Consider the following 15,790-nt stretch of genomic DNA (forward strand, 5'->3'; position numbering starts at 1 on the left):
CAGCAGTCAGATTGACTTGAAATTAATGGTAGTCCAGCCAGGATCGTCTTCCCAGGACAGTAGGTATACTCTTCAACGGTTAATTAAATTTCGTATGCAAATGTAGTTTGAGTGACATTGTAAGTACAGTAAACAAAAATTACAGTCAGCAAAAAAAATCTCGTATTAAAAATGAAATTTATTGCTTAGGTTATTTTAATAGTTAAGATTTCAGTTTATTAAAGTATTGTTCCCGTATTACTTGCACCTCTTTCTGTGTGCTATTTGCATGTAAGAAAAAAATGGATAATAAAAGTTTATGGAAATAATTATTATTATACATATAGATACTTCGAGATTTCTAGGTAAGTTGACCTAAACTAACCTTTAGTTGAAACCGATTTCAAGTTTTCCAAATATTTTCGTTTTTCCTAATAACAGCTTTTCTTAACGTTCACAATGTTAGCGAGTGCTACAGTTCGAGCAAGATTATCGTTAAGGAACCCCAACCCGTGAAATAACGCAAGATTAATTTCAACAGGAGCGGTCATTAGCAAAGAAAGTGGTCTTAAAAGTTGCAGTGAATTTCACAAAGAGCGGGCGCGGTGGGCGGCGAAAGACGGTTAAGACCGAATATTCAAAACAATACGCGTCGGGATTAAGGAAAGGCATTTGTTTTTTTCCAGAATAATGGAGGCCAGGAAGAATGATAAGGGTGAGAGGGAAAGCAATAATTTACCTTTAGGAGAAAGAAGTGGATCTTTTTTGTCGGCTTTCTTTTTCTTGAACTCTATGAACACCGATTTTTACAACCACTTTGCTGCAACGCAACATAAATAGCAAACGGAAATCACTGTTTGTTTATATTGGTAACCCTGGTATTGAAGTAGGTATATGTATCTATTTTTATTAAAATATATTTATCTGTTGTCTAATCACCATAAATCATTTCTTATTGCTTAGTGCGCGAGTCAAGCTTAATTAATTTGAAGGGCAAGATGACTATCTTTTACGGTTTGCCAATATCGAGTAGTGTTGACGCCACAACAACATTCGCTGCGGCTCATCGCACTTTACAGTGACGTCACGACTACGTCATGATTCATCCCCGGAGCGCAGCGGTTTAGACTGCATCGCACCGCCAAGGCGGCAATACATTATTGTATCGAATTACTGTACCTAGTTATATTAAAGTTATTGTGCATCATCCTGAGTTCTTCTTCTACGAACCTGATACCCTGGCCTGGAGAGAGCTACATGAAAGAGGAGTGCCCTTACAAGTAGATTATTGTAGGCAAAGGTACCACTTACAGCAATTATTCATTATAATGGAAACGTATTATAATAAAATAAAGTACTTATAAAAATAATATTAGAAGAAACACATTATTCATCATTTGACATAATGATTTTCGATGAAACTATTGATTATAAATGCAAACTTTTATGATCGTGTAACCTACAGATTGGCTTAGGTTACTTTATATTTATTTAATAACAAATCTGAAAAGTTTTAAGTTTCTGGAAACATTGCATTAAGTATATCAAATGACCATTATGTGTTTCGTCCATTATTCTTTTTAAACTTTATATATTTCAGTACGTACCCCATTTGAATATAGTTAGCAACCTACGTGAATGAAACACGCACACAGATTGCAATCAAGTTGATTGCTTGCTTTCCATAATTTTGGTGCCTTTTATCCCTTTTATTTGTGCTCACGTTTTTGGTTGAGCGAATTGTAATAGTCAGTCATGCAATATTTTTAGACTGGGTCTAAGTAGTAATATTTAAAATCTTTAAACGAAGTATACTTGTAGGTATATTTATTTACTTATTTCTTTCGGCGATCACGGAAATTGTTGTAAGAATTTCAATAATATTACACTCATTCAAAAATCTACTAAAGCCACTTACCTCATAGATATCACCGTTCCCAACACACACAACCTTAAACAGAAACACACAGAAAAAATACAAAAATTCATACCGTTAGCAGACGAAGTCAAACAAATGTGGCACCAAGCGGTCGTCAAAATCATCCCAATCATTATTTCCTCCCATTTTAACCGGCATTATCCCAAAAACCCTTAACACAGCACTTAAAATACTAGATTTCCACGAGAACACCTACATACCCTTACAGAAATCAATAGGTAGACACTTAAATTGCTCGATAGTGCGTCGATTTTTGAATTCAACTTCTCTACCTCTGCACAACAACCAAGAAAACAATCACACAAACACACAGCAAAATTTACAATCATAACATACTTAACACATTTGACACACTGGTAGCTTGATACTTGGCATATGGCCGATCAAGTACTAAAAAAATAATCGACAGTGTCAAGAACCTCTTTGAGTAAAAAAAAAAATTACTCAGATTACTCAGATCCATTGGTTAGTATTACAAAATGATCTTAATAGCTATTGTTAGTGTGACATCGAATGACTGATTGATTGAATTACTTCATTATATTAAAGTTGACATGTTTGAGTCAGGTTTGTTTGCAAACTTTTGCACAATGCTATGATATAGGTAATCCTAATAATCGTTCAAATTTAAGTTCGTTACAAATTAACATTGAGCCTTTTCAAAGGTTACATCATACTCCTCTTATCTATCTCGTAACATGGAACATAATACATTTTAACACTTCTCTCCCATTTTTCTGACTGACATAAGTTGATTACCTTACGTCTTACTGCGTTAAGTGAGTTCAGTCCTATCGTCCCGGTAGTAAAGTTTGCGGATTGTTTTGGTCCGATTAACCTACATTTATTTATGAACGAGTGTTTGACGTCACGTTTCTCGGTTTTCCATCAAGTCAGGGACGCGGGAGGGTTGCCATGTTTGTTGAGAAATTATTAAGAACGGAAAGAGAAAAGCCGATTACTGCAATGAGGGCTATCGTTTTTTGTCTTTCACGATGGCGCCACTGTTGCGTGTGGCTTTCAAAGTCTGTTATTACGGGCATGAAAATAAAATTTTGATTAAAATCATATTTATACACCTTAAAACCGTACCATAAAAATATCGAGCAACCACAGTGTTGCGTAGTCCCGTTTTGTTCGAAAAAAAAGGGAGGACAAAAGTTTCCGAAAGACAAAACTGTCTGAAAGCTACATACAGCAAACAAACAGCTAATAGGTGTATAACGTTTTGAAAGTATTAGAAACATAATTGATGTTGAAGTCGGTTAAAACGTAGAAAGAAACGGATCACAGTTTAAAATAATTACTTTATACCAACGGGGAATAAGTGGGGAGACCATGAGTAGTCCGACTCTAACTAGTAATTGAAATACAGCGTAAATAATATTGGATTTAATAAGGATTTCCAACAGAATTGGCTTAGGGCTATTCGCGAGATTGACACTGTCCGGGGAAAGGAGGGCTGCTGGTAACCCAGTCGGGGCAGCTCGGGTCCCGCCGGTTCACAAGTGCTAGGCGCATGCGTCGAAATTGCGCCAATTTCGCGGGCAGCGGCCTCTGACGGCAGTTCCAGTCCACTGGCAGCGCAGCTAAGGTGCGGTGCGTTGCGTCGGCCCGTTGCAACTAGCACGGAATGGCACTAATTTTGAAAATGTCATAGTTCGAAAATGGTACGGCGTGAACTGTCGCACCCGTCGCCCGGTCAGATGCGTTCGTGGCTCAGTTAACGACTAGCGTATTGAGTGTTGTGTTTAGGTTAAGTTTTCGGTGTTTAAGAAGAATATAGTTGTAATAGTTTGCAATGTCGCTTTTAACGTAGTTGGTACGTATGTGAGTGGAGGCAGGGTCGCAGTGCCGCGTCCAGTCGAGTGCGAATAACCTTGACACGTTTTCCCGCGCTAGCCTCATCGGCAAAGTTGGCTCTTGTTATCAGTTGCACTATCCTGCTCTGATTTACTGTAAAAAGCGAGAGGCTACTAATTAAAACCAAGATCAAGCATACATTAAAATACTATCCGTATGAACTGTTAAAAATTAACCAAATATTAAGTTAAACGTCGTAGAGCTTAACAGATATGTGTGACGTAGCATTTAAAAGAAATACAGCTTCGAAGTAGTTGCATTAAAATGATTCTTATCTAAATTGTTCAGAGAAATGACACTGTTGTGACCTATTCAAAGAAGAGTGTGGTGTGGCGCTGTAAAAATGAAAATTTCAAAAGGTGAGATATTTTTAAAGTACCTACCTATAATTTACCGTTGTATCTGCTTAAATATATTATGTTTTATTTATCTTTTAGTAGCTACATACTCATGTTGTTGCCTAAGATCACAATTGATTTGTTTAAAGGTTATACCTTGTATACCGTGTATGTATACGTAAGCGTCTTGTATACCCTGTATGTATACGTAAGCGTCAAGCAATTTTATTAAAAATAAGAGTAATCTCAGTTAATTTCTCACAAAGAAAAATCTCTGAGTTAAGTAAGGGTATATACATAACTACCTAGATATAATTATGACATTATCACTCGCAAAACTATTCGTCACAAAAAGGCGTCATACATTAGGTACATGAGCATGAAAGTAACCACGGTAGTTATCAACGCCAGGTGTTGGTAAAATACAAGTCAAGAAACAATTTTAAATGGGAGGAATTCGCTAATCATATTATCTCGAATAAAAAGCTGTTATCGTGTGAAGAGAAGAAGATAAATATTAAGTACTTTGTGCAGTAATTTCCATTGATTAATGTTACGAAGTACCAATGTCAAAATAAAAATAAAAAACCGGCCAAGAGCGTGTCGGACACGCCCAAGATAAGTAAGCTTCCGAGGCCATTACGAAAAAATTAAGTAATATTTTTTTCTAAGGATATCGTATTGTGTACGGAATCTTCCAAGTTTAGGTATATTTTATACCTTAGGCTGTAATTTACTCTTAAATTACTATAATTCTCAAGAAATCTTAGCCGTTATAATTCTCCTTGTTAATTTGATATATTTACTAATACCATCCTGATTTTTTTAAAAATTTCCACCCACCAGTAGATTTTAGAAGGGGAGGGGGAAAATCGATTTTAATGAAAATTTGCACTTTAAAGTTGAATAGATCACTGAATATAAAAATCGTCTTTACAACCCCCCAATGGTATTAAAAGACCTATCTAACGATACCCCACACCCACACTATTCGGTTAGTCGAGAAAAAAAATCACCCCCACTTACGTCTATGGGAGGTACCCTAAAAAGTTTTTTATTTTACTACTTTGTCGGCGTGACTGATATATGTATATTCATGCCAAATTACAGCTTTCCAGTACTAATGGTCTCTGAGCTTAGCCGCGGACAGACAGACAGAGGGACAGACATGGCGAAACTGTAAGGGTTCCTAGTTGATTACGGAACCCTAATGGTCGATTCTTATCTCAAAAATCTTACAACAACGGCTTCATTTTAAAATGGCATAAGTTCTGATACGGGCAACATCAAAAAAACTTCTAATAAAATGCAAGGTTGCCAGGTTTTTAATATCATCATCAGCCGTAGGATGTCCACTGTTGGACACGGCCTCCCCATAGACCTCCAGTTGCTCTGGTTGGAAGCAGCCTGCATCCACCATGCTGCACCATGTTTTTTACTAGTAGGGAAATAAATCATTTACAGGAATAGGAAAAAATCGGTCAAGTGTGAGTGCCAGCGACTCGCGCATGAAGTACAATGTTTTAAAAACAAATAGTTCAGTAATATTTTTTGTAAAAAATTCTAATATAAGCTTTTTTGTTGGCGGTACTTTTTGCCCTTGGTTACCAAAGTAGATATTCGTCAAGATAAATCAAATGAGATCAAAATGGATGCGGTCGTGTCGTTTTATTACAGAGTTTCTATGGCCAACATCTAACTTCATTATCAGATCAGCTCTACGTCATAATAATATTGCATTGTCATCGGATTTATACATGCATGCGAAATTTCAGCTCAATCGGTTGACGATATCCACTTCAAATTTAAGTTGAAATATAAATTCCACTTGAACAAACATAACTAGTTACATAACATTACAAGTTAATAAAAACATATCACCATAATGTAAGCACTGGGTGCAAGTATTTTAAATAAAGGTCAATTTTAAATTCTCATCCTCTTTGGCTGTCGCCTGAATAGCGCTATACTCTTGTCATGCGCCGCGGCAGAAAAAAAAACTAAAGTCTGAAGGTCCCCAGTTTGATGACTTGAAAAGGTCAGAAAGCTGATTCGCCCGAACTGTGAACCCGTCTGGAACCTTACAGTAACCTTTACACGCCAACTTTTCAGGTGCAGGAATATGTCCTTAACGTAACGTATGTTTTCGTTTAATTTTCAAATTTTCCTACCCAACAGTTTTAGATTTTTAGAGAATTTGCACTTTACGAGGGGCGTTCAATAAAAAGTGAGAATGAGTATGTTATAAACAACTTTTTCTTCCAACTATGCTTTAATTTCATCATAACCGCACTAAATCCGCCGCTGACACTGTATTTTATGTTACACTGTTTCTGCATCAATAAAAACTTTTCATTTTAATTTTTTTTTTCAAATACCCAGCACAAAGCGCCCTTGCACACCCAGCACACTTGCTGTTTTGTTTTAAAGTGCTTTGGATGTAATTTGACAACGTTACATCTTTCAAAAAATATCTGAACAAGGGACTGTCAGTAAATGCAACCGTTTAAAAATCGGCTTACAAGTAGTTAGAGGGGGGGCATCATATATGCTCCGTATCATTGTTTTTAACCATTTCTTCAGTTACTGCTGTAGTAGGGCGTCCGGAGCGGGGGTCGTCCATGGTCGATGTTCTTCCACGTCTAAATTCGGCGCACCAACGTGTGACTGTCGAATACGGAGGAGCATTAGACCCTAAAGTGTCCCGCATATCTAAATTGACTTGGTCCGTAGAAAAATTTTCAAACATAGGTATTTGATAACGGCGCGCAGTTCAATTTTTTCTATTTTCGCAAACGTACTCAATAGCATTGCAAAGAAATTACCGTATTTTTTTTAACAAAAGACAGTTTTATTTTTTCATAGCAATCAGCTAGATAGATTAGCTTTACTGGCCAGTATTTAATTTCCTAATATTGAAAGAGTTTGCATCTCATTCTCACTTTATATTGAACGCCCCTCGTAAAGTTGAATATTTTGCAAACAGATCAGTGAATCGAAAAATCGTCTTGGAAACTCCATTGGTTTTAAAAGACCCATTCAACGATACCCCACACTATAGGATTTGTAGGGAAAAAAAAATCACACCTATGACTCTATGGGAGGTACCGTAAACATTTTTTTTTTCGTTTTTTTTTTTTTAATTTTACCACTTGGTCGGCATGACTGATATATTCATGCCAAATTACAGCTCTCTAGTACTAACGATCTTTGAGCTTAGCCGTGGACAGATAGACAGATAGACGGACAGACATGGCGAAACGTTAATGGATTAATTTAAGCGTGATTCCACCAGGTTTACGTAGGCGTGAACTAATGGATAAGATGTTAATGGGGGTCCACGAAAATTTACCTGCTTTTGATAGTAAAGAGCCAAGTAAGCATTTTTTATAAGCGCCTACCTACATTGTTTTAAGTACCTAACTAAGCAGATAATATTTTAATAAGGCAAGCGACTGGACAGAACTCAGAAGCGACACAATTTTTATTTTTTGGCGACTTTAAGAATGTGGTATGTAGCAGCATAAACCAGTAAAATTTTGCTACTGATTTAAGCTTTACTTTAACGTTAATGGAACTGGAGTGAAAGTTTTTATATATTATTATCAATATAGAGGAGAAATAAATGAATATAAATAGGCCCAGATGATGATATTGATGAGATTATTTTACTTAAATTGTGAGTATCCTACTTAACTGGTGGCAGTTTGGTTCTGTAGTGGTCGCAGTTCTAACCTTTTTTTTTTTTTTTTTTTTTTCTCGGTGGGAAAATGCGTTACGCACTATCCCGGTGTGTATGGGTGGGTGTATGGGACTCTCCTCTCCCCTTCCTTCCTTCCAATTGGGAAGGAAGGAAGGGGAGAGGCCTACCCATTAAAAACCCACCGGTATTCCCTCACCAGCCAAGTATGCGAGTCGGCTAGTGGGGGAGCCCCTATCCCCCACTAGCCGACTCCACTAGGAAAGAATGGCGGCGAATTGTCGTCGCCTTCTTCCCAACCGTCTGCGCCGGAGCGGGTGCGCAAGGGGATCGTTCTCGCGCTCCCGCTCCTTCTCCTCCTTCTGCGAAATGATTTCTTCGCAGAAGGAGGCGACGGCCTCCCAAGAGCTCTCGCTCCCCAGCATGGCTTGCACGACGTTGGGGAGCGAGAGGTCGCCACCGATCGCCGCCATCAGGGTGCGGCGCCGCTGGGCCCAGGCGGTACACACCTCGAAAGTGTGCTGCGCCGTGTCCTCATCGGCGCCGCACTCGTGGCACGACGCCGTCGCCTCCCTTCCTGCAACCTTGTGGAGATACCGCCCAAAGCAGCCATGCCCGGACAGTACCTGCACAAGGCGGAAGGTTAGAGTTCCGTGTTCCCTCCGACACCAAGCCTGGAGCACAGGGCGGATGGCTTCGATCGTGCGGAGGCCGTACTCAGCCTCCACTAGCTCATCCGCCCAGCGCTCCAGCACCTCTTCCCTCTGGACCTCTCGGGCCCGGGCCAGCTCCTCGGGAGCCAGGGATTCGCCAACCTAACCTATATTAATGGCAGTAGTTTGGTTCTGTAGGGGTTGCAGTTCTAACCTAACCTAACCTACTTTACTGGTAGCAGTATGGTTTTGAGGGGGTCGCAGTTTTAACTTAACCTAACCTACATTTCTGACATCTACTAAAACTTATAAGACGATTGAGGGCAAAATTGATTTGCTGACGAATTGTTTTTTCTTTGTTACTTACATCTATTGTGGTTAAATAATATCTGCAGTAATAACATCCAACAGATGGTTGCTTCGCCCATTGATGGCGTTGTCATCGAAATACTTATTTTATCACATTTTTTTTCACTAAACGAAAGCAACGCAGGCCATAAACTGTATGACAGTGAAGCTTATAGCTACAAATAAGTCTGCTTTGAAAATATATGATAATGGAGTTTTATGAGTACAAAAGAATATGCATAAAAAAAGTATGACAAAAAAAAGGAGTACAAGAGATATGTACGACAACTGCCATTATGGTTTGAAATGTTTCGGAGTTATGATCGGTAGTAATAGTGACTAAGTATTAATAATGAGTATTATGACAGAAAATCGGGGTTGAAAAATTATGCCAACTTTGGCGCACCCCTATCAAACTTAGGCAATATTTACCTCATTAAGTTGTGGGTTTGAATTTGATCTGTTGTATTGTACCGTTCCACCGTTCTTGTCTCCGGAGTGTAATATGAAGTCGGTTAGAACGTAATTTACCGTAGACGCTGAGTTATGACATGCCACTGAAACTGAATTATACATCCAAGTAAATGGTAACGTCAGGTTTACTTCGCCACGGTCTTTCATGTTGAATATCATTAGCATGGTCCTTCATGAGAGGTTTTAAAAGTCACGTTAAACGTACATGACGGAAATTTGACTTACCCTCATTAATATTTTATTTGTATAGGGGTCCAGCATGGTTAATTTAATCTTTGAGAAGTATAGTACTCCAGTTACCTCCTTTTTGGATAGAATTTTACATCGGTATCATCATGTCTTACAGAATAATATAACTGAATGTCAGTATGCGTTATCAAGAACATTAAGTACTACAAAACGAATAAGAGCAACGAATAAAAGTACCAAATTAAAATTAATATCAAATAATCTGTTCCTACCATGGTCTCCGGATTTGAAGTTATATAAAACAAAATACGATTTTAAGCACACACGATCAAAAATAAGTATTAGATTATGTTTTACGTGTATGTCCAATGTCTATCGATCAAAATTAGCTGCATTGCCTCACTACGACCACATGTCGCGTGTGTAGTGTTGGGTTTAGTGCATTGCATGGACACTATTGGACACTAGATATTTCAGCAACTTCATTTTGGTTACAATAAATTATTTCTTGAGTAGGTATATCCACGACAAGCATTGCATTTTAATAAAATCTAAAAAAAATGAAAAATTTTGTTTGAATGAAATCTTTTTATTGTACATAGGTAGTTGAATTATGTTAAACTGAGATAACTAAAACGAAATCGTATTCAATGATGTTTGTGTACTTTACTTTAGTACTTTTTTTATTTATTTCTTTAGTAACTCATAGAAATTCAGCTCATATTTTAGTTCAGATCAAGTTTGAGCAAGTCCAAGCAAGGCAAAGGGCAAAGGGGGCAAGTTGGTTAATATTTATAAAATAACTGAATAAGACTTTCGAACAATTTTCATTATTTTTAATTACACAGTTCTTTTCATTTGCTTTTGCGCTACGAAAATGAGAAATTGTTTGAAACTCTCTGTACCTATCCAAGTTTTTTTTTATAAGGTAACCCAACCATAAACAGCTGGAGTTCAGAAAGTAAGGCCACGTTAAGTATTGTACCGGTAAGTTCCATGTTAACACAAAAATAATCCATACAATTCTATGGATGTTTGTCGTTCGACAAACTGATCGTTTTTAAAAATATTTATACCTGAAACTTAAATGACCAATTTCTTGAGCTCCCCACATATCTATGTAAAAAAAAACCGGCCAAGAGCGTGTCGGACACGCCCAAGATAGGGTTCCGTAGCCATTACGAAAAAAATCAAGTAATATTATGTGCGTTATAAAACAACTAAAACACTTACTACAGTCTTAAAATCTATTACCAAAAAAAGAGCGTATCTTCACGGCACTTACGTCCTTTTGTTGAGAAGCGCAGTTTTTTTGGCAATAACTCAAAAACGGTATATCCGATCATGTGGAAACCAATTTTCGTTGAAAGTATTTATTAAACGTTACCTTTCCATATTTTTTGCATATTTTTTGGAGAAATTTATTTCATAACAGAAAAGCACAGAGTTATAACACATAATAATGTGTTATAACTCTGTGCTTTTCTGTTATGAAATAAATTAATCGAGTCTTTTTAAGAAACCTTACTACTTATCCTCTCAAAAGAGCTGTCGAACTATGTGCCACGCGTTGATGCGAGTTAAAAAATTTTTTTTTCAATTTCGGATTCCATGCCCCCCTTATAAATATTTATTTTTGTAATTTAACTAAAAAACTAAATAGCGGCTTTGACAAGACATCTGTACTCCAAATTTCATTGATATACATCTTGTAGTTTTCGAGTAAAATGCCAATGACAGACAGACAGACAGACAGACGGACGGAAGGACGGACGGACGGATGGACAGACAGACAGACAGACGGACTTGACGAAACTATAAGGGTTCCGTTTTTGCCATTTTGCCCGGAACACTAAAAACAATCACGATCACATGTCATACATCAGTAAATTTCCATAAATTTACTCATATTTTTATGATATCTATATATATCAAAGGCAAAACTGACTCACTGTGTTATATATCAACTCACAGCCCAAACCGCTGGGCCTAGAAACTTGAAATTTGGTACAGGGGTTCCTTTCATGATGTAAGTGAGCACGAAGAAAGGATTTATCCAAATTCCCACGGGTTAGGGAATAAATGAGATTTATATTTTCGCTTCAGTGTGGCCCTAACTCCGTAATTATAAATATTAGAGACTTCAAATTTGATATAAGATAATATAAAAAAAACTGTTTCAAAATTTTTCCCAAAAAATAATACAGAAGTGCACTAGGGAAAGATTTCTAGAAAATCCCATGGAATAGGAAAATATCTTAACTTTGTTTTTTTCTTTATGGGGGTAATCTCTGAAACTACTGAGCTGATTTAAATAATTCTTTTACCAATAGAAAGCTACACTATCTCTGATTGAAATACTCTAAAAAAAAACTCGGAATAAAAATAAGTGAATTCAATTTCGGGGCAGATTTTCAAAATTCTTTCTGTAATCGACAATTAAGAATATTAAAATAGATTGTAACAGTAATTCATGTCACGCGGATACAATTTCTCGGTATATAATCCTAAATCGTGTATAAAGTCGCGGGAAAAAGAAACGCGTAGTACCTACTTTAACGTTTTCTAAAATTCCACCCCTGAATCAGCGAAACAGGGTTTCAAAGTCGGTATGAATTAATTTAGCTCATTACGTATGTAGGTCTTAGAATGTAGGTTGATTTATGAATTCAATAATTTGCACCATCTGTATAAAACAACGTCTGTCGTATTTGTATTTCCACGTCGAAAAATAATCAATCAAAACATGAAAAAAGAATTGCAGAAAGTAAATGTATTATGTCATTGTAACCCCAAATTTAACGCGAGCGTAGCCGCGGGTAAAACCTAGTCAAAAAATATAAATACAAATATTTTTCATGGGTAGTTTATAATCCCGTTTTATTTTGACAGAATAATTTTCAATATATCCGTGCGGGAGGAAGAGTTTCCATTCAATACTTCCAAATAATCTGGACTCAACTTTTACAAAGACGAGACGCATCTTTTAATTAAACACAGTTAACAGTACAAATTCGTACCTTTAGCAACTCGCCTTGTTCAAAACTAATTTACGAGCGTAAAATAAGCTGCAATATAATTACTTTCGTTCTTTTCAATAAAGTACGGAAATGGGGGCTCGGGTCAGGTCTAAACACAAAACACTTATGACAGGAGACGGTAACGCGCACCTTACTATGTCAATTTCTATCATAAGGTCAGATTACACTAAGCCATGACATGACGCAACGTGAAATTTAATTCAATCTAACTGTCTATGTTATTTAATTATTATTAATAATTATAACTTTTAACGAGCTATTCTTGTATATTTATTTCGACGAAATTTTCTATTATGGACGCTTTCAGGAGCAATAAATCAATCAAACTTAGTCTTATGCCTGGAAAAACAGTGGTTTTGAGTATTCCTGTTTTTTATTCGTCTTATTTAGGGCGCAATAGGAACGGTAATTTTAATTTTGTGCGATGATTTAGCGGTATCATTGGGCTTGCAAACTGGTATCTTGGGGATCGAATCCTGTTCATATGTGGTTTAAGTATTTATAATATTTGTTTTATTTAGTTTAAGTTTCATTTTTCAAATTTTTTAGTAGTCAAAAATAAACTGAATTTAGCTCTTCAGGCTAGCAACTTTTTTTTTTATTTTAAAAAGAAGGGTGATAAACGTGCAATATAATTGTAACGTAAAATATTTATGTAGTTCCGTGGGTTTGTAACAATTTTATTATTGACATGAATGTGATTAGGTAATGTTGTAGGCGTTACCTCTCCCCCACAAAGACTAGGAAAATAAATTAAAAGCAACTCCTGTTCTGGGTGCTTTGTAGGGTCTACATGACAAACTTTTCAGATTACCGCCCCAATTTCTGGGCGTCGAGGATTATGCTGATTGTATCGGCCTGTCTGAAAATAGGACCCCAATTTCGGAGAACCTTGCCGTAGGTAGAGTGACATGTAGAGATACTTTTGGGAAACCCACGAGTTTATTATTACTTACGCCCTAAAACCCTATTAAATGATGCATGCAAATAGTTAGTTGTGTACTAATAAACAATGTACTTAAAATTTACTATAAACACTATTGTATTTACTAGGTATAGGGTAAACTCGCCTAAAACGTACTTGTTCCTAAATCGTACCCTATCAAGTTTTCGTTTCGAGAAAAACTTTTTAACAAAAAATTGAACCGCCGAAAAAACTGAAAAGCAAAAAAGAATACCTTTTTTGTTTGACCTTAATCTAGGTACCAGTTTGAAGTCGGCGCCTCAGCGCGAGCCAGGAGGAGTGGACCTATAGTCGTCTACCTGATGGGCTTCTATCACTCCTCCTGGCTCGTGCTGAGGCACCGACTTCAAACTGGTACCTAGATTAAGGTCAAACAAAAAAGGTATTACATTTTGCTTTTCAGTTTTTTCGGCGGTTAATTTTTTTGTTAAAAAGTTTTTATTTTATACTTTTTTCACACCCTTGGGGTGTTTTTTCCCCAAATATATATAATACCAACTTCAAGGTATACCCTATCTAATAAAAAAGAATTATGAAAATCAGACTACTCTGTAAAAAGTTATGCCTGGTCATACAGTACAATCAGCGACTGAACAATCAATCATCCCCTGTTTTCCTACCATTAGGGTAAGAATATTTTTCCAAATTTAAATGGGACCACTCTCGGGGTATACGCTTTCCAATAAAAGAAGAATCATCAAAATCGGACTACTCTCAAAGTTATGCGTGGTCATACATAAAAAAAATATATATATACGCGTCGACTTGAGAACCTCCTCCGTTTTTTTCGTCCGTTAAAAATGCAATGGCGATGCGACTGCTAGAAGACGAAACTACCTACTAGGTAGTTCGTCAAGTTATGTCACTCGAACAATGACTCCAAATATTCAAAAAGTAAGTATTTTTGCTGTTATTGAGCGGTTTTTTTGTTATTCATAAGGTTTTGTATTGTATCGTATTATTTTAAATTTTGTTCAGGTTCAGTTATGTAACTTAAAAGTTTCTTGTTTAATTCTATAATTGTTTACATTTTAAATTAACAGACGTCTATAAGCCAGCCTGGCAGCTATTTCGAGAAACACAACAGAGAGAGAAGATAACAGTTATCTTAATTTGATTGCTTAATAACGATATCTCTTGTCCGGGTGAGCGGTTAGTTACGATGGAGTGCCGAAAAGTTTCTCGATGAGGGCTACGGCATAGATGTCGCTAGTGTCGCTGCTTGAGTGGCTAAATAAGAAACAACACAAGCTGAGATATGAGGTGCATAGGAGAAATTCGTGTCTGTATCGTTGTCCAGCGGTTGTGTAGCGGTATAGCACACGGCACGGAATGCCGAGGACCTGGGTTCGATTTCCAGCGCTGGTCCTATTTGCTGGTCCTGGTTTTTCTGTGCATCTATATTTCATTTTGTATTTTCGATACGTTACCAAGATGTCAAAATATTTATACACTTTTATACCACTAACCATAAGGTGCATGTTTACTGTACCACACATTTATATAAGTAAGTAGATATGGCCTCGAGTGTACCTGTAATAATTTGGAACATGATAATGTCTGTCAATTTATCTATCTCGTCATATTGTGAACGCAAATATCATTTGCGTCATTAACTTACTCGTTCAGGCTTTGGAATTATTTCAACCTAAAAGTAATGTCCGTGGGCGCCTACGGGGATAGAAATAGAAATCATATATGGGTACCCAAATCTATTATTGTTGGAACCTAAATTAAACAGCCAACGAGGTCAAACTGAGGAACGAACGATTAGCGGCCGGGTTATTTTCGCTATATATTTCAGAGGTTTAAAATGCAATAATAACGGTTGACGGTTTTATTTTCGCAAAAAATCGTTAACAACCCACTCCCTAGCCGCTTAGGCTTTAATTTAGAACTTTGCTATTTATGGCGTTTAATATAAAGCCCCATGACGGTGCGTTGTATTGTAGCCAATGGGATCAAAAGCTTACCTACTCGTAGCTGTGTTCTGAGTCAACTTTATGGACTACGTGGTATGAGTTGGATTTCTTCACAACATAATTACAGAACTACCATGTTAATACCGTGTTAATGTTGCTTTGGGACGTCGGTTTTCTTCGGTTTGCGGAAGATTCATACGAGAAAGAAAAAAGAAAACCGATCTTTTTTTAGAATTCCGAACGACATTATAGTACAAAACTTTAAAGTGTAATTTTGCGCATTCATGTTGCAATTTTGTTCTAATTTGTATCTATTACTCTATTATCTTGTCTAATTGTTGTACGTTCTACAGTAAGTACCGAAAATATCGGTCTTTAAT

At 36.8% G+C, this 15,790-nt stretch overlaps 1 protein-coding gene across 1 annotated transcript in view; it reads left to right on the forward strand.

Annotated features, from left to right (window-relative positions):
* The first annotated feature begins 3,486 nt into the window (after window positions 1–3,486).
* LOC141428282 (uncharacterized) overlaps window positions 3,487–15,790 on the forward strand; it is a 221,814-nt gene continuing 209,510 nt past the window's right edge. The window contains exon 1 of the mRNA XM_074088180.1: window positions 3,487–4,140. Coding sequence (XP_073944281.1) covers window positions 4,125–4,140 — 16 coding nt within the window. The 5' untranslated portion in view covers window positions 3,487–4,124. The remainder of the gene's footprint in view (window positions 4,141–15,790) is intronic.

Source organism: Choristoneura fumiferana, chromosome 5 (genome assembly GCF_025370935.1).
Source record: "Choristoneura fumiferana chromosome 5, NRCan_CFum_1, whole genome shotgun sequence".
In the NCBI taxonomy this organism is placed as follows: domain Eukaryota; kingdom Metazoa; phylum Arthropoda; class Insecta; order Lepidoptera; family Tortricidae; genus Choristoneura; species Choristoneura fumiferana.